This window comes from Salminus brasiliensis, chromosome 10, assembly GCF_030463535.1.
Source record: "Salminus brasiliensis chromosome 10, fSalBra1.hap2, whole genome shotgun sequence".
NCBI lineage: Eukaryota > Metazoa > Chordata > Actinopteri > Characiformes > Bryconidae > Salminus > Salminus brasiliensis.
This window is the reverse complement of record NC_132887.1, coordinates 10,877,438-10,896,467: the sequence shown is the minus strand read 5'-3', so window position 1 is coordinate 10,896,467 and position 19,030 is coordinate 10,877,438. Positions and strand designations below refer to the sequence as shown.

Genomic DNA, 19,030 nt, shown 5'->3' with positions numbered 1-19,030 from the left:
ATTAGAATGAATGCAAATCAACAATACACTGTGATTTGATGTGTGTGAGTTTCACCATTATCAAACATCTACTTGAGAAAGGCCAGTGTTTACAGTTCCCATCCAACACCTAGTTTATTTAATCAGTTCTTAGCTCACAGCTGAGCTGCTGGTGGAACTGAACACAATGACTGGTCTTCACAGAGAAGTCAGTAACCAGGCCTGCTCTTCTAACCGCATTCCTCTTAGCTACATATCAGTAGCTTTGCTGACAGCAACCCATGTGACTGCTTTTACTGTATTTATGTTTATTTGTATTTAGTGTAATATTACCAGTGCAGCAGTGTTTACTGAACTAATGCAAATAATCGAATAACCACTGATACTTTTGAAAACTATTTAAAGGAATTCAGCTGTAGTGATCTCAGGTAGTCATGATGACCATACTGTGTTTTTAACCCTGTAAATGCTTTATGCTGAGGAGTAGGGATGTGTATTTATTAGACCCATTAATAAAGTAGTAGCAGTAATGTGATCTGAGGCCACAGGCATTCAGTTAGTAGCAGTAAATGTGCAACACGGCATGTGGTTTAGTTTGGCAACACATCTGACACATTTCTTGAGTTTGCACACCCATCATCAGGTACTCCACTATGCAGGCAGAATGCAAGGTTCTCTACATGTCCAAATGTTTGTGGACACTTCTTCTAATGAATGCATTCAGCTACTTTAAGTTGAATCCATTGCTGACACAGATGTGCAAATGCACACACACACAGCTTGTCTAGTCCCTGCAAAGAAGTATTGCCATAAACATGAGCCTTTTGGCACCATGCCTAATGCCAGCGAGGCACCATGCCGTGAGGTGAGGGGTGATCATTCAACATGCTGACCTCACCAATGCTCTTGTCACTGAATGCAATCAAATAATTTACATTTACATTTAAGGCACTTAGCAGACGCTCTTCTCCAGAGCGACTTACAAAAGTGCTTTGCTATTTACCCAAGAATAACCTCAGCTAGTTTGAATAGACTAATAATTCAAAGATACCTATACGTTTAGACACTTTAGACACTACTAAACACAAGTCAATAGGGTGATCACTCTGCTATTCACCTAAGTATTCTCGGAAGAGGTGGGTCTTCAGTCTGCGTTTGAAGACCGCGAGTGACTCTGCCGTTCGGACACCCAGGGGAAGTTCGTTTCACCACTTCGGTGCAGGACAGAAAAAAGTCTGGATGCTTTTCTTCCGTGGATTTTGAGGGATGGCGGGTCGGGCCGAGCCGTGCTTGAAGCTCGAAGGGCTCTTGGTGCGGATCGGCTTTGACCATTGCCATCAAGTACGGAAGGACTGGTCCTGGTCTTGGCTTTGTAGGCCAGTTAAAAGTATATTTAAAAACCAGCCTACCTTACAAGCTAAAGATGAAACCCAAGTAAAAAAAAAGCAAGCACACTGATCTCTGAGTGGCTACACACCTAATTTATCAAGATTTGAGGCTCTTGGCTCCTCCTCTGCAATTCACACTTTTAGCTGACCTGAAACTACACCTGAATCAGCACCTCAATCAACTAATGATCACCAAGCTTCTATGTTAACGCCAAGACAAGAGTATTAGCAGAATCTAGTTAAAAGTATATTTAAAAACCAGCCTACCTTACAAGCTAAAGATGAAACCCAAGTAAAAAAGCAAGCACACTGTTTTCCTTACAACAGTGCTCCAAAGTCTAGTAGAAATCCTTCTTCCCTGGACAGTAGAGACAGTTACTCCAACAAAAGCAGAATAAACTCTTTTTTTAATACCCTTGATTTAGTAAGAAACAGTGAATGAGCAGGTGTCCCAATATTTTTGTCCATAAAGTGTGTACACATATGCATCACATGTTTTGTGTTTCCAAAGAAATGAATTTTAGTTTTGGTCAAGTTTCCTGTGACATACATCAGTTTTAACTTCAGTGCATCTGAGAGTGTTTGTAAAAAGGAAGACCCTTCAGAAGCTATATGTCTGCATTTTGCTAACAGGACGAGAAATCTCCTTAAGACTCAGGTGCAGAGTAGCCTTTACAGTTGACTGAGCAGCCTTTACTCAATAGCTTTTACTGTTGACTTTTGAATCTTTTCTCTCAGCAGGTTCTGTAAGCATGTTTAAACTTTCTGACATTTCCAGTTGCGCTGTAATGATACCACAAATGATCACACAGCGTTCCATCGGCAGGACTAAAACACTCATAGTGTTACATTAGAGTCTTTGCTTTTTTTGCTATATCCATTTGGATTAGTGTGATGCAGCTTTAGTATTACTGTTTTCCACAAAAACCCACATCACGGTGCAGTGTGCTTTGACAGTGAAGGTTGCTAAGTGTCTGAAGTGTCTTGAAGGCAGAAAGGTCAATGCCATTATGTAGCATTATAAACAACGTCATAATAACACTGTTATGCAACGAGAAGCATTGCAGTTTCAGTGCTTCCAGATTTCCTCATCATCTTGTTGTTGTGCACAACTTTTCGGAACTGAAACTGCTTTCTGACCTGATGGTACTTGCTGTACTGTGTTTATTATGAAAGAGAAAGGTTAATTTGTTATTTAAATTTCATATATATCATTTTTTACATAAAAAATATACATATATATATATATATATAGCTTTGGATAAAAGTAACAGAACAGTAGCATAATCAAGGAGCTTTACTTCAGAGAGTCAAAACAACAGGGCTTTTGGCTAAGGGGCATTTACAATTTTATTATTATTTAATATTATTATGTTTTTTAAATTGTATATAACTTTACTTTTATGTTAGACACTTACAATGAGCTTGTGTTCAGTTCTTCATTAAGTGGAATAGGTTTCCGAGGAGGCTGTGTAGTTGGAAGAAAAATGTGCTGATGTAGGATTTTTTCCCTCTTAGATAGCACTAATCTTTAAGCCACTTCATGGTCTGATCCACCACTTTGAGCGTGAACTCAGTTTTGCTCAGTGTAGAGCAACAAAATGACTGTGTGCTGAAGAGTTTAAAACTTGGGCTTTTTTCAATTGCCAGGAACAGTGGCATGCAAAAGTTTTGGGCCCCCTGGACAACATTTTCTCACTGTGAATAGTTAAGTGAATAGAAGATGAACAGGGGCAGGGTACACAAAAGTGTCTTAACCCCATAACACTCCATGGCTTATTACACAATAGGTGCATTACTCAGTAACAACAGGGACTTCTGTAGAAACTGTAGACTTCTGTAGTAATCTGTTGCTGACCATAGGCTTTTTAAGGGGTTAAAAAAACATTCTTAGATGTGCTTCTTAAATATGCTGAACCATCTCTCATGCTTAAGAAAACATTATGGTAAATTAATATTCTCAAAAAATGTCAATAAATAATCTCAACTTTATGATAAGATTATAAATGGAGCACTACTTAGTGTCTACATAAGGAGAACTACAATTACTGAAAATGTTTAAACACTTGTTTGAATCTGGTTTCCATACAGTTTCCCTCCACTGCACAGATTTAACTGAATATTGGAAAATAAAACATCTCGTTTTGCATTGTTTATGATAGGATGTAAAATTCAGAATGTTACAAATAGCCTAAATAAGGAAACAATTAGGTAGGGCTGGATGATATGATATGGTCAAATACTATATTTACCAAGTAATATACATATTTAAAGACTTTTATACACAATATTTATTGCAATACCTGTAATCACTGACCAAATATATCAGTAGTGACAGATCCGTTTAAACTACTCTTCAGATCCTCTCTTGTACTGAGAACAGTGATTTTTATTTAACATCTGCTGCTCTTCATCTAATTAAACCAGTCTAATTACACTATTTATAATGAAAACTGACCAGTGTTTATTTAGCACTAACAGACTCCTAAATATGCTTAGAAAAGTCTTTTTTACAATATCACAATAACAAAATCTATCACAATACGATAAAATATCGCCATATTGCCCAACTCTACAATGAGTGTTGTGTTAAGAAGATATTAAGAAACATTTAGGAACATTTTCATGATCTTAAGATCTGGCCCTGATCTCCAAAAAGTGTATTGATATTTGAGCTCTGTGTTGCCAATGTTGCCATGGTCTCAGACCTTAATTAGCTGGTTAGGTCTATGGATTGTTCATAACCATTATTGGGAAAGGCCAGATAATGCATAAAACAACTTTAAAGCTTTATAAATCTTTAAAGCTTTATGAGTCTGCAAACCTTGTCCCAACAGCCATGGGCTCCTCTATGCAGCTGCCCAGCACCCTGAAAATTAAAAAGTTGATGCCCACAAAGCAGGAGAACGTTATAAGAAGATAGCAAACCCCTGTCTGAATTCAAAATACAATATATGGACAAAAGTATTGGGACACTGGCTCATTCTTTGTTTCTTCCAAAGTCAAGGGTATTAGGAGTTTATTCTGTTTTTGTTGGAGTAACTGTCTCTACTGTCCAGGAAAGGGTTTCTACTAGATTCTGGAGTGTTGTTGTCAGGATTTGGTTGCGTTAGTGAGGTCAGGATGTTGGATGATTTTCACCAGAAAGCTCTATAGAGCGCTTCTAATACAGAATGTGTTGGTCTGGCTTATACCGAGCACTACAGAGCACAAACACAGCCACTGTACTGTACACACTGCACTTCCACACTGAACTGTCATTTAGGGAAGTTTCACAATGGAACTCGGAATTTAGAACTTGGAACTTGGAATTCGGAACTCGGAATTCGGAACTCGGAATTCGGAACTCGGAATTTGGAACTTGGAATTCGGAACTGAGAATTTAGAACCCGGAATTTAGAATTCGGAATTAAGAACTTGGAATTCGGAACTCGGAATGTAGAACTCGGAATTTAGAACTCAGAATTTAGAACTCGGATGATCAGTTGCATGGGTAACATTTTTATTAATAGAAAGAAGAATGGCTTCAATTAAATACCTGCAAATTCTGGAAGCATACATTACATCGCCTCTAGGAAAGCTTGAGATGAAAAGAGGGTGGCTTCGACAGTAGGATAATGATCCTAAGGACACCTCAGTATCCACAGTGGACTACCACAAGAGGTGCAAGCTGAAGGTTTGGCCATGGCCCTCACAGTCTCTTAACCTAAACATCAACAAAAATCTAAATTTCAAAATGCAAAGAATCCCACCAATTTGTTACTATTTTCAAAGTTTTAAAAACCAAACAATCAGTCGATTAATAGAGGAAATAATCAGCAGAATAATACATAATGAAAATAATTATTAGCTGGAAACACCATTGTTTAAAAGAGCTCCAACTCAAACACAGCTTTGTTTATGTTCAGAATACATATACTTAATTTGAGGGGGGCAATATGATAATATTTTATCAAATCGTGATATATTTTATTGTGTTACACAATATGCCCTTCTGAGTATATCGTCAATATTGTCAGTACTTAAAGGCCAACTGCATATTTACTTACAGAGAGTTAAATTAGTCCTGTGTAAAAGGATGAGGTAGAAAGAAATGTCATAAAAACACTATTAAATATTAGTTTTTGAGTATTTGTATTTTTGTATTTTTTTAAAATCTGCAGCTACTGGTGAATTTTGTATGTATGAAAAATATTGCGATGCATCTTAAAATATTGTGATAAATCATTTTTAAGAATTGTGGAATACTGCGATGCTGTAAAACCATATTTTCTTTTTGATATTTTCTGAGACTGTTGTCATACTGTGAAAATCTCATATTGTTGCAACCCTAGTCACAGTGTACAGTATGTCTGTATTATGTCTTGTTATATGAAGGTGCTGAGGAAATTCAAATAATGGACACCATGTTTCAGAGTTATTGGCTTTATTCATACATAGCAGTGTTCTCTGTATGCTGGCTAGGATGACACAACACTGATTTGATACAGGCTTCTGACTTTTAACAGGAGTTTCAATTCTTATTTGACCTGCATGCACATGTCTTTAGTTTTTCTCAGCAATTTAACACATGTTATTAATTACTGAATAATATTTGTATTTCACTACATTGTGAAACTTCCCTAAATGACAGTTCAGTGTGGAAGTGCAGTGTGTACAGTACAGTGGCTGTGTTTGTGCTCTGTAGTGCTCGGTATAAGCCCAGACCAACACATTCTGTATTAGAAGCGCTCTATAGAGCTTTCTGGTAAAAATCTAAACAAAGGGAACACTGTTGTATTCCGTTTATTTTTCCAAATTACTCATGCTGTCATCGCTTGAATACATGCTTGTCCTGACTGGCCCGCATGGAGTTTTATTTGGAAGAGGGCTACGAATTTCAAGGATGGAGATTTGGGTAGATTTACTCAGGAAACAGCTTTCCTTAATGGTATTCAGTAGGATTGGGGATGTGTAGGTATATTATACTAATGTTGAACTCTATTTAATAGTCTCCTGCAGTTTTGTGACTGCAGTCTGGGCTCTCTTGTTGGTCATACAGTATATAGCTCTATTAAAGAAGATGCAAATTTGGCAGCGAGACAAACAAACTACCTAAATGCTTGGGACAGACAGAATTGCAGCACACCAGCTACCAAGATATTGACTTGCTGCCCCAAAAGTAATGACAAGTGGTGTCTAGTCCTGACCACAGCTTGGCAGTGTTTGGTTTCCTCAGAATGCGGCACACCTGATTCAGCTCATTGGCTAGATTCAAAGCCTTTTTAGGAGTTGGATTTAGTCTGGTAGAGCAGGGTAAACACTACTTTGTATCGGTGTGGCCTCCAGCACTAGAGTTTGACATTCATTGTTCTGTCTGTTGCACTGTAAACTGGAATTACAACAATACACCAAATACATTAGACACTGTAGGCACACATTTCCTTCCATTAGTATGGTATGCGTGACTGGACGGCATGTATTTTAAGGTAATCCTATTGTGTTTTGAAAGATTATTACTATTGCTGGAAGCTAGTTCCAGAACAAGTCACACTCATACAGATAATGCTGACACAAGCTGATGTTATGCTGCTTAGGGTTTTTTAATATGTTGTAATCGGACCCATTGTTTAATTGGAGAACTGCCACTATGAAGAAAAATATAGCTGTGAATCTGTGGATTGACAGGTTTCTAATGAGTAACAGGCCTTTTCTGTGTTCATCAGGGGCAAAACCAGAAATCATCATGTAGAACATCCAGAGCAGACAGAATAGGCTCTTAAATTCCTCTGCAGACTTAGTTTGCAGCCTCAAGTCTCATTTAAAGTGGGAGTTTTTGAAAAAGAGTTTAGAAGAGAGCCAGTGGCGGAGGCTGATGACATTGTCCTGTTCCTCTGTGGCCACATTCCACTGGGCTGACACAGAGAGAGAGAAACAGAGAGAGAGAGAGAGAGAAATGGAGAGAGAGAGAGAGTGCAGTCCCGTGTGGGGGGAACATGGGCAGCAGGCGGGTCTTGGCTGGCTCCCTCTCTTCTTCTCTCCACGGAATAAAGGGGAATGTGTCTGGGTCTACTTTTGTGCAGGCACTGCTGTATGCCTCTCCCCCTGGCCTCTGCAGAGCGAAAGAAGCAAAAAAAAATTGAGCAAGTCTTGCCAAAGCGGCTGTAAATGGGAGTACACTATACATGCAAAAGAAAGGGTGGAGAAGGAGCTTGTGAGAAATGTCTTGGTTGGAGCCAGGATATGGAGTGAGCAAGAACTGATGGACTTGCTATGTGAGCAGAGTGCAGAAGGGCAGGAAAGGTAACTGAGAATAATAACAAACATGTGTTTGTATGTTCTTGCTCAGTCTGTGTGAAGAATGTTGCGGTATTGCAGTTTGTACTGGTTTACTGGTAGTGGCAGATGAACCACTGTGAGCTGGCAAGGAAGGAGGGGATTTTGTTGTGAAGTACTGAATGAAGTTACCAGTATGAGTTTGTGCACAGTGACACTGTATGTATATATTACTGGTGTAGGCAGATAATTGCTTTTTTTAATGTATTGACATTGAACAGATGTTGACTGAAATCTTAAACTGATAAATATAATGTACTCTGAACAGGTTTCAGGAATTAAATATCTGCATTTTATTGATTAATTAACTGTGTTTGTAACCCTACATACATATATTTTCATATTTTAAAAGCTATATGTCTCAATTTCTACATTTTACTCACTATATGGACAAAAACAATTAATCATTAAATTAAGTTATTGCCAAAAACATTTCTGAAAGGAGGGGTCGTTCTAAAGTCTATCAATTTCTTTCCCCCTTAGATATTCCGCAATTTACTGTGAATGGATTTTAGGGGCACCATATGGCAGGGGAAAGGTAGGGCGATTCTTAGGAATTGTGACTGACAGGGGCCCTAAAAACTGTATTAATCAAGTATTTTGGCAGAATTGTTAGATTTGTGGGGCTCAGAGTAATATCTATTCATGGAGCCCAAAATCCCTATTAGCTCCCCTGGTGGTATTATTGAAAAGTGGAAGCGTTTAGAAACCACAGCAACTCAGCCACGTTAAATTACAGAGCGGGGTCGCCGAGTGCTGATAAGCATAGTGCATAAACGTCGCCTGATGTTGCTCTGCTGACTACAATCCTGCTGTTAGAGATGCAAAGGGGGGACCAACTCCATATTAATACCTGTGGATTTAGAATGGGTCATAAAATGTACTATAGGTGTGTAATGTGTAGGTGTCCCAGTACTTTTGTCCATATAGTGTAAATTAAAGATGTGCATTCAAATATTGGATATCAGCAACATCATAACTCAGTCCTTTTATTCCTCCTAATAAAATGTGTAAAGCTATGCTGCACGTAATGGCTTCAGGCACTCAAGCTCATTATTACAAGGTTGTGAGCTGTCACAGGCTCAAAGAACTAAACACGTACGTTTAAAGCTATTTGTACCCTTGAATAAGGCATGTCTTCAAGCCGTGGTCAAAAGATGACAGAACATGGTGTGACAGATGATGATATGATGATAAGATGATATGACAGATGTTACCAGTCAGGGTTTTTGTGGACTCTGTTGGCCAGCAGAGCCAGGGTTTATTATAAAAGGCCTTGGAAAGGCTGGCCCCCTGTCAGTGTCAAAAAGGTGGACCCCATTGGGGTAAAAAAAGTCTTACTTTCTGCTTGGAAAAACATGTTTTTGCTGTAGGCACACTGAGGCTTTTGGGAATGTCTTGTGAAGTCAATAGGGACTCATGATCATATTTGATTGGTGTATGGATTGTCTTTTTTGTTTTACATAATTTGAATCTTGAAGATAGTTAGTTTACATTGTGTTTACATTGTGTCAAAATTTCCAATGGACCAATGGAAATGCTCCAAACTGACCAGTAATAAAATAGTTTTCCATTGACTTCCATTGAAAGTTAAGAAGGTTTTTTGCCTTCTCCTGTAAAGTTGAAAATACAATGTTGATTGAATGTTTTGCATGACAGCAACAACATGTTTGCATAAAAAGCTCGCCACTGGACAGTTCAGATTTGATTATCTATATACACTTTATAATAGCACAGCAGTGCTGGACTACTCTAAATCTGCAGCTTATTCATTTTACTGTAAAAATCCTTTTTACATTTCTCAGTGTTGCTGATCCAGGTTGATTTACTTCTAATTTCTACACCTTCTAAATGCTTATGTAGCAGTATTGTAAAATATCTGATATTGGCTTCAGTTCAAGTTCAGGATCTAAATGTACTGGTTGCATCAGCAATGAGTGATGTATCTATACCCAGTGTTGATAAATTGAGTAGTTGATCATCTTCCTCTACCATATATAGACATACAAAGAAATACAAAGAAAGGCCTTGCTGAAGGTTAGCGCTGTTTTGGTTTGCCTGCAGTATGTTTTGTTTCCATAGAGATGGTACTTAAGTAAAAATGAGCTCAAACCAATCCCTCTCATGGTCTCTCTCTTCTAGCTGTGGTCAAGGGCGTGTGTGACATGATGCCCGGACAGATCCCTGACCCCTCAGTGACGGCAGGCTCTCTGCCCAGCCTGGGCCCACTGGCAGGCATCTCTGCCACCACGCTCACGGACCAGCTTAAATACGCCGACCTGTGCAGCCTGGGGGCCATGCTGTCCCCTCTACACCTTCTGGGCAAGCTGGGCAAACGCCATCTACCCATTAAAGCAGAGGTGAGGCACTGAAGTGGTTTAGGTTTACCAACTGGCTTCAGTACATTAGCATAGGAAATACAGCTTACAGCCACATGAAACACCTGACTTCAGTAGATTTCATTAAGCTTTGACATTTCTAGAATTCAACGCATATGTCCCCAATGTTTGTGGACACCCCTTCTAATGCATGCATTCAGCTCCTTTAAGTTGCACAGCTTTTCTAGTCCCTGTAGAGATGTATTGCCAGTAGAATAGGACTCTCTGGATCAGATAAACATAAACCTATTGTCACCGTGCCTAACGCCAGACATGGGCTAGAGGGGTATAAAGCCCCTGAGCATTGAGATGTGTAGCAGTGGAGGAACTGTGTTCTCTGGAATGATGAATGGTGCTTCATCCAATACTTTTGGGATGAGCTGGGGAGTTGGGGATGAGGTAGTGTGGTGATCGTCCAACATCACCTCACAAACGCTCTTGTTGAATAATGTAATCAAATCCTCTCAGCAGTGTGCCTTCCCTGGACAGTATAGACAGTTACTCCAACAATAGCAGGATAATTTTTTTATGCTCTTGATTTCGGAAGAAACAATGAATGAGCAGGTGTCCCAATACTTTTGTCCATATCGCGTTTTACCTAAAATACAGTTACTGTTAGACTAAGGGGAACTTTGATCCACCACAATGCAAAACAATTGTCTTGGCTGCATTAAATTGTCCTTTTAAATGTACCTTTGTCAGTGTTGCACAGAGAACCCTAATAAAACATAAACCAGACCTCTTCAGTCATGGCTCTAGGTGGTTGGTGTCCAGCACACACCTACTTATTCTAACAGTTGAGACAGATGAGTATAACCAGGTGTACCTGAGCAGGGAACCCCCCCTTAAACTTTACTGGACACTGGAAGCATCCTCACAGAAACACTAATTGATCAAATTTGAATCGGAGATGAATTTCTGCAGAACCAAGAGAAACAACTCCATCTAGTGGACAGTCAGTAATGTAAACTGAGGACACAATGCTACTCATTGTCATAGGAGGAAGCTTTGGGCATATGGAAAGGCCCAATCAGCATATTTCTTTCGAGTAATTATCAGCGTTCAGAGTCCCCGTGGGCTGCATTTACCCAGCTTTGAGCAGAAATTTGAAAACACTGCTGTGAACAACTTGGTGTTGTTCTTCTGTCCACGTCCATTCAACTGTGTAATAGTGGAAGCTGAAGTCATGTCTAACATAGATATTTCTGTTTCCAATTAGAAGGATGAGGAAGAGGAGAGGAGGAAAAGAAGGCGAGAGAAAAACAAAGTAGCAGCAGCACGATGTCGAAACAAAAAGAAAGAACGAACAGAGTATCTACAACGAGTGAGTATTCTTGTGTATGCTATTGATGTCAGTGCAGTGCTTCTACCAAGAGCACTGACATTATTCTGTGCTGTCCAATAAAAAATTGTATCTCCATTTTTCTCCATCGTTTGAACCCTGTAGCTTCTCTGCAAAATGTGTGAATAATTCTGGCTGAATTGACCAATAGAAATGCTCTAAATTCCTTGAAATAAAAATCACTTTGAACCCTGTAGCTTCTCTGCAAAATGTGTGAATAATTCTGTCTGAATTGACCAATAGAAATGCTCTAAATTCCTTGAAATAAAAATTCCTTTGAACCCTGTAGCTTCTCTGCAAAATGTGTGAATAATTCTGGCTGAATTGACCAATAGAAATGCTCTAAATTCCTTGAAATAAATTCTTAAAGTAAACTTAATGTAAACTAAATTTTTTTCAATTGGACAGCAATGATGTATTTCCTGTCACACAAAGCCATTGTATCTCCATTTGTGCCATTATTGCTTTTTGACATAATGTGAATCTGTCAGTCCCTTTGTTAAAATTTCATGATGAATGGATCAATCAAAATGCTCCAAAATTACTTCTATTTTTGCAATGAAAATATTTTAACATTGGCTTCCATTAAACGTTAGGAAGGTTTTCGCCTTCTCCTGTAAAGTTGCCATTTTGAAGGTAGAAGGTTTTTGTGTGACAGAGAAGGAATAGAAAAGTACTGTACAAATGTTTTAGGCTCTTTATTATTATTTAAAACCATCTCAACAATAACAAAGAGTTTTGTAAAAACTGTAAAAACTCCAGATCCCATTAGAACAGATGCAGGTGAACATAAATACAGTAAAAGGGAACAAGAATTTCTCATTGTGAAGAAAGTAGTTGAGATCTTCTGACTTAGTTTAAAGAACAAAGCTTGGTTCCAGGTTTCTCCTGGACGCCCCCAGCCCAGCACAGCGTGGATTTGTTAAAGTTCATCAGCAGCAGCTCATCTGATTTACTATCAGCAAGCACTGATTCACCAAACCAAGTATTGGATGATCACTATAAACAATACTGGACTCCTATGAGAAAAGCTTTGGAGTTGTTCATCACAGTGATGGAAAACCACAACTTTTCGTATTAATATTATGTATTTATTTTCTAATATCAGTGTTTTACTGATCAAATAAACACTTACTGCCCAGATATGGAGGCTTTTCCATCCTACAATATCTCATTTTTACAGACGTCTAAACCTTGTGCACAGTACTGTATACAACATGTATGAATAAACTAGGGAAGTAACTGTACTGCGAAGCATATTGTATTTGTAAAATTTGTGTTGTTCAAATAATGTGCCCATTTTAGCATCAAGTGTTATAACAGTTAAACAAGCAATCTCATAACGAGCACAAACCATTCAACTCTTCATCTCAAAACTGAGAACAAGGAGAAAAAGTGCACACTGGTCAGCCAAAACATAGTACTACTGACAGGTGACGTGAAAAACACAGATTATCTTAATCTACAGTGGCATCAATCAAGGTTAGGGTATATTAGGCAGTAAGTGAACAGTCCTGAAGGTGATATTTTAAAAACATGAAACACGCATAAAAACCAAACCAAACTGTGATGGCTTGACAACTGGGTCAGAGCAAAACAGGTTTTGTGGGGTGGTCCTGGTATGCAACGGTCAGTACCTACCAAATGTGGTTAAAGAAAGGAACCACATTTAAGCTGGTCACAGGGCCATGGGCACCTAAGGCTCATTGAAGTGATCCATGAAGGAGCCACTTCACAACTTAATAGATCTGCTGCTGACATCTTGGTGCCAGATACCTTCAGAGGTCTTGTGGAGTCCATGCCTTGAATGGTCAGATCTGTTGTGGAAGCATGTTGATATGGGTATTAATGATATGGCTGATCAATGTACACAAGTCTTATATATTATCTATCTATTGTACTTTAAAATTTTAAAGTATGGTAGATTTTTAAAGCTTCATTTAAGCTTTAAATTGCTAAATAAAAAACATATATAATTGACTGATCCCTGCATCGTATTGAAATGTTACACTGCCTAAATGTCATTGTGTTTTTTTATACTGCGGCATCAGGAATCGGAGCGGCTGGAGATGATGAACTCGGAGCTGAAAGCACAGATCGAGGAGCTGAAACACGAGCGCCAGCAGCTCATCCTCATGCTCAATCGCCACCGGCCCACATGCATCGTGAGGACGGACAGTGTGAAAACCCCTGAGAGCGAGACTAACCCCCTCCTGGAGCAGCTGGAGGCTAAATGAGGAGGCGCAGTTGTGCCTTGCCACACTTACTGTTTACAGGTTAGCTTTCATACAGCTAGCTAGAAGCACTTAGCTCTAAGCTTTTGGACAATTAAGGAGGAACGAGTGAAGCACTCCAGCCTGTAGGCTTGGAGTTTAAGAGCCTTTGTGGACCAATCAGATTGGGCTATGTGCTGACAGTTACAAGTTTTGTATTACTGTTACTTTTTTCTATGTGTGGTCATTCAGTGCCTAATAGGTTCATCATAATCCAACAAGTTAAGAAAGAACTGGTAACGAGGCTCGGAGGAGTTCAGTAACAGCACTCATTTCCCCACGGTATCATGTATGATGAGAAGGCTAACAGACGCAGCATTGCTATTTGTGTTTGTGGCCTTTTGCCAATGTAACTGGATGATTTGTACTACACTTGTGTCTTCATGATACTGAGTCATGAATGGCCCGCAATAGCATTTTTTTTGGACGCTGGCGTCGTGTATGCACATATATATATATGAACTGTTTACATCATTCTGTTGTATTAGTTATCTACAATTTATATATTTTCTGATTTTTATACTTCTTGTACATTACATTATATGGACTGTTATCACTAGATGTGATACAATTTATATTTCTGCGACAAATAGTTATATAACCCTTTTTTCTGTGACTTACTCATTTTGTTTAATGGCTGTGAAGAAATCCAAACAAATATTAAACAGGAGTCACTCCTAAATGGTATTTTGCAATATACAACATGTATTTGGGTAGTATATTCTATTGTCTCTAATGATTAAATCACTTCTTCTTCAACTGTTTGCTACCTCCTGTGCATTTTCACAAATCTGGGTATTTTCATAATTGCATTAAGGAGCTCTGTAATATACAATATACTGTGTAATCACAAAAATATTAATTCATCAAAGACGTGTCTGTGAAAATGCTCTGCGATGTGCTATTAGGTCATTTAAAATATATCCTATAATCATTGACTATAGGGATTATTGTTTCAACCATAGACAAGTACACAGTGAAGCCAAATAACACTCCTCCACAACCATGGTACAACAACAAGCCACGCAACATTCTAACACTACATACTGAGCAAATGTGCAAACCCAGAGCAAAAACAATACAATAAATAAGATCAATATGAAGGATCAGAGGCACAATAAACAGACAAGACATGGCAACATTGAGTTATAATATACATCTAATAGAATACAAATTTAACATAACTTTAAACCATCAGCTAAATGGTTGAAATGTAGATGCTGTTGGTTTTTCCAACAGGACATTGATCCCAAACATACATCAGAATTAGTCGTGGAATGGATTAAAAATGCTAACATTAAGGTAACCCTATCGAAAATATGTTCACTGTGCTTAAAGGTGCTCTATGCGATTCTGGAGAATGACTGTTGATATTTGAACTCAAAAGTGAAACAAACACACCTCTTCCTTCAGTGCTCCCTTACAAGCCCCCCCCCCTTCCAAAATTCATGCATGTTGTGGTTTAGCAAACTGTTGCTACAAGTGCTGCTTCTAAGCAAACCAGGTATGATTATCTCTCACAAACATTTTCAAACAGTACGAAACAATACTGAGCTATTTCTGTTAAATAGCATGAGTCAATGTTCCCCACCTATCCAGCAGGAATACAGCAGCATCCTCATCACTTTTCATGGCTTTCAACATTCGGAGGGCTTTTTCACCATCCAAACGCATCAGCAATGTTTACATATGTCTACTCCCTTCACCTTCCCCTTTTTCTATCCTGTGCACCCTGTTGCTGACTGGCTAGAAAAGTGTTGTGTGGCTTGGTCTGAAAAAATATATTCGGTTGAAATGTCGTTTACAGTATCTTTAAAACTTGGGTCAAACTTGGGTTTGCCAGGAAACCAGCATATCTAATTGAATCTACCAATTCTGCCGACAAGAGCGGTCAAATATCCAACCCGGCTTCTGTGTTTGGTCAATGTGTAACTTGCTAAGGGACATTAAACCAAATACTAGGTGTGTTGTATGTATATTGTTGTACATTTATTGAACCTTTATGAATAATTTTAACCCTGTTTGGATTTCAGAAAACCTAAACTCAGAAAAGTTCAACTTGTGCCCTAAATTGTTTCACATGTTTTATTCTTGTAAAAATATATTTTAACTAATTTCTGCCCCCCAAAAAAGACAAGTTTAAAGTAGTCATTGAAAGACCAGCTCTGCCATGACATTTATATCCATGGTGAGCATAGGTAAACTTCTGACCACAACTGTATGTGAGTGTGTGTGTGAGGTGGGGCGGGGCGGGCTCCAGTTCAGTCTCATGAGTGTTGAGGATCCTAATGGAATCTAACTTGGGGGAAGAATCTGTTGCAGAATCTTGTAGTGAAGGCCCGAATGCAGTGTTGCAATACGGCCTGTTTGTCTGTAGGCAGAGTAAAGGATATGACCAAACCAAATGGATGAAGAAGCATTAGTAGAGATTGGAGACCGTATGTAAAGAAGTTAATCACAGATTTCTTTTATTAACTACATATACTCATTATAAAAAGGTACCTTCTGCCAGATGGCATCACTGAAAAGAGTGTGTGTTGAATGAGTGAAGTCGCCCACAGTGTAAATGTTCATCATAGACATTTAGAAAAAGAAGAGAAAGAGCCTGATGATCTGCTCAGCTGTCTTCACTATCCGCTGTAGGACTTGCGGTCAGAGATGTTGCAATTTCCCAAGCAGCAGTGATGCAGCTGCTCAGGATGCTCCCAATAGTCCCTCTGTAGAACATAGAGGAGGGGTGGGAGGGGAGATGTTCCTCAGTGCTTCCTTAGCCTCTACAGGAAGCAGAAACACTGCTGCGGTTTGCTGGATAATTACTTCTTTCAGAGGTCTGTGATTGGCTGAATGAGAAGTTCTAGATTTGGCTTGGAGGGGAAATCTACAGGAATGTAGATCACTTGGAGGAAGGTTGGTAACCACTGTTTTAAAAGACACTAAAGTAGTCTAGGAATAAGCACTGACTACAAATATGCACAGGTGTGGAAGTGATGCATTTGCACGAATCGTAAGTGGATGGAAGTCACACAACCTCCATTAACCATGCAGCTGATTTGCTTATGTAATCATGTCTACAAACTTGACTTTTCATTTTCTCTACGAACTGTCTACCATTACTGTATACGCTCTCACAGTCCAAAGCTGAGAGACATACATGGCATGATTAAGGATGTATGGACTGTCCAGGTAAAAAGGTAAAAAAAAGGTAGAAGTATATGTCACTGTTCTACTGTACAGCAAAACGTGTATTTTAGGCGTCTGTGGTAGTGAACATACACACACACACAAACACACACTAGTGAAATAGGGGCAGTGAGCACACACACTCAGAGCGGTGGGCAGCCAGGAGCAGAGAGGGTGAAGGGCCTTGCTCAAGGGCCCAATGGGGCAGCTCGCCAAGCCCGGGTCTTGCACCCACAACCCTGTCATCAATAGCCCAGAGCTCTATTCGAAGCTCTAACCAATGGTGATATGGTCACCGTTTTACTGTATTTTATACTGTTATATATTTAAAAGGCGTATCAGTGGATGTGTTGATATAAATTCCAATGACGTTAATCCTTCCAATATTTCTTTTGACCTGAGATGTTTATGGTACATAGCAGCTACTGGCTGTTAATATTTCTATTTCCTTATTAAAGGGCACTTTATTTGATGTAAAAAAGACAATAACAGTGACTAGGTGCTAACTACAATGTTATAGATAAAGTCATTCAGTATTGGAAACTTTTTAAAGTGATACCTAACCTTGCAATCTTCTTTGTGCTTGGGAATGCTGCTTTTGCTCTCGGGTGAGCTGCCTACAAGGAATTTAATGGCATAACAGAACTTGTGCTAAAATTTCTCACAGTCTATGTTGAATATAGAATTCCTGCCTACATGGTTTCCATAAATGCAATGAATGCTACAGGACATCTGCCCTCTAACATTTTTAAACTGCCTCCTATGGCTGGTCCTAGAGTACCATGTACCTTATCCTGCACACTGTTCCTGCTGGTCATACCCATAGTTAATTAGTTTGAGTTTGTTGAACCAGGTGTGTTGAAGCATTAACAGCACTAAAATGTGCACTAAATGTGAAACACTGGTTTAAATAACCTCCCTGTTATGTGTAAGGAATGAAAAAGTGGTCCCTTGGTGACATCTAGTGGTTCATATAAGAAATAACACAGAAGATGCTGAAGGCGAATAGGGACAGAGTTTTTTTTTAACACATTGAATAAACAAAAATGAAATTATAATAAAAGACTGACTTCTCAGTTGATATTTGCTGCTATCAGTTGAAGCACTAAGAAATCCAGCCTGTTTGCCCATAGGGCAGAGTTATATAAGAGATATGACCAAACCAAATGGATGAAGAAGCATTAATAGAGATTGGGGACAATCATAGATCATAGATATTTTACATATAACTACATATACTAATTATAAAAAAGTGATACCCTTTAACCTGTACAAAAGCTTTGTTGATTCACCATTTTATTTGTGTCAGATCAAACTTAATGAAGACGTTAAGGCACTCTGCACAAGATGAGAGCAGCTAAATCAACTGCCTTGGGACCTAGATCAAGGTGCTTAGTGTTAAACCTCACCTGTTCTTGGTGACAATTCTGGGGCAGTTTGCAAGTGTACACTGCCCGCCCTATTGACATGTTTGGCAACCATGTGAGCTGGTGGAGGCTGGTGGGGGCACAAACTTTAATTCTTGAACAGTCATGGGCAGGTAAAGCCACATAAACCATGCTCAGGTTTGCTGTCTATTGATCATTAGCGGGTTACTCTCTAGAAACACTGCAGTCAGAACCATTTGTAAGGTGAGTGTGCAATAGTGCAATAGAAGTAAATGTGCACAGCAGGGGGTCTGCAGGACTGGAGTCAGTAGCCACTGTCCACAGTGAAGTAAATGGGGTCATTGTGTGAGTAAAGGCCCCAATAATGCGACGGTGTAGCTTGGACTAAGTTTGGACTGCTGGGATGTGCAGAGTGCTGTGTTGCTGGATGTGCTGACAACCTGAGAGATACAGAACCAACAAAGACAACATCTGAAGCGAAATCAGCCATGTGGGCTGAGACGGTAGAGTGATGGTACAGGATTGTACACAAATACGATTCGGGTTATGCAGTGAAACCCAGTTCTAGCAAGAGGTCTCACGTTTACATAGACTCTTAAAAATAAAGGTTCTAGACAGGGTTCTTAAAAGGACCATTTTTGTGAAAGAGGTGGATAGTGTGATGAACCATGTAAAGGTTCACTTGATGTAAAGATTCCTGACCCGTGTAAAGGTTCTTCACGCTGACATCTTTTTTACAATGATGGTTCTTAATGGAACCAAAGGTACCGATAACCACTGTTTTAAA

General features: G+C 39.1%; 1 protein-coding gene across 4 annotated transcripts in view; it reads left to right on the top strand.

The window, feature by feature from the left end:
• jdp2a (Jun dimerization protein 2a) overlaps positions 1–14,434 on the top strand; it is a 19,902-nt gene extending 5,468 nt beyond the window's left edge. For 2 of the 4 annotated variants that reach the window (XM_072690297.1, XM_072690300.1), the window contains exons 2-4: positions 9,825–10,042; positions 11,280–11,384; positions 13,454–14,434. In XM_072690297.1, the coding sequence (XP_072546398.1) occupies positions 9,825–10,042; positions 11,280–11,384; positions 13,454–13,639 (509 nt within the window). In that variant the 3' untranslated portion in view covers positions 13,640–14,434. Of the gene's footprint in view, positions 1–7,465; positions 7,650–9,824; positions 10,043–11,279; positions 11,385–13,453 lie in introns of those variants that run through there. The other 2 variants (XM_072690299.1, XM_072690298.1) reach the window with 2 other exon arrangements.
• The last annotated feature ends 4,596 nt before the right edge of the window (positions 14,435–19,030 follow it).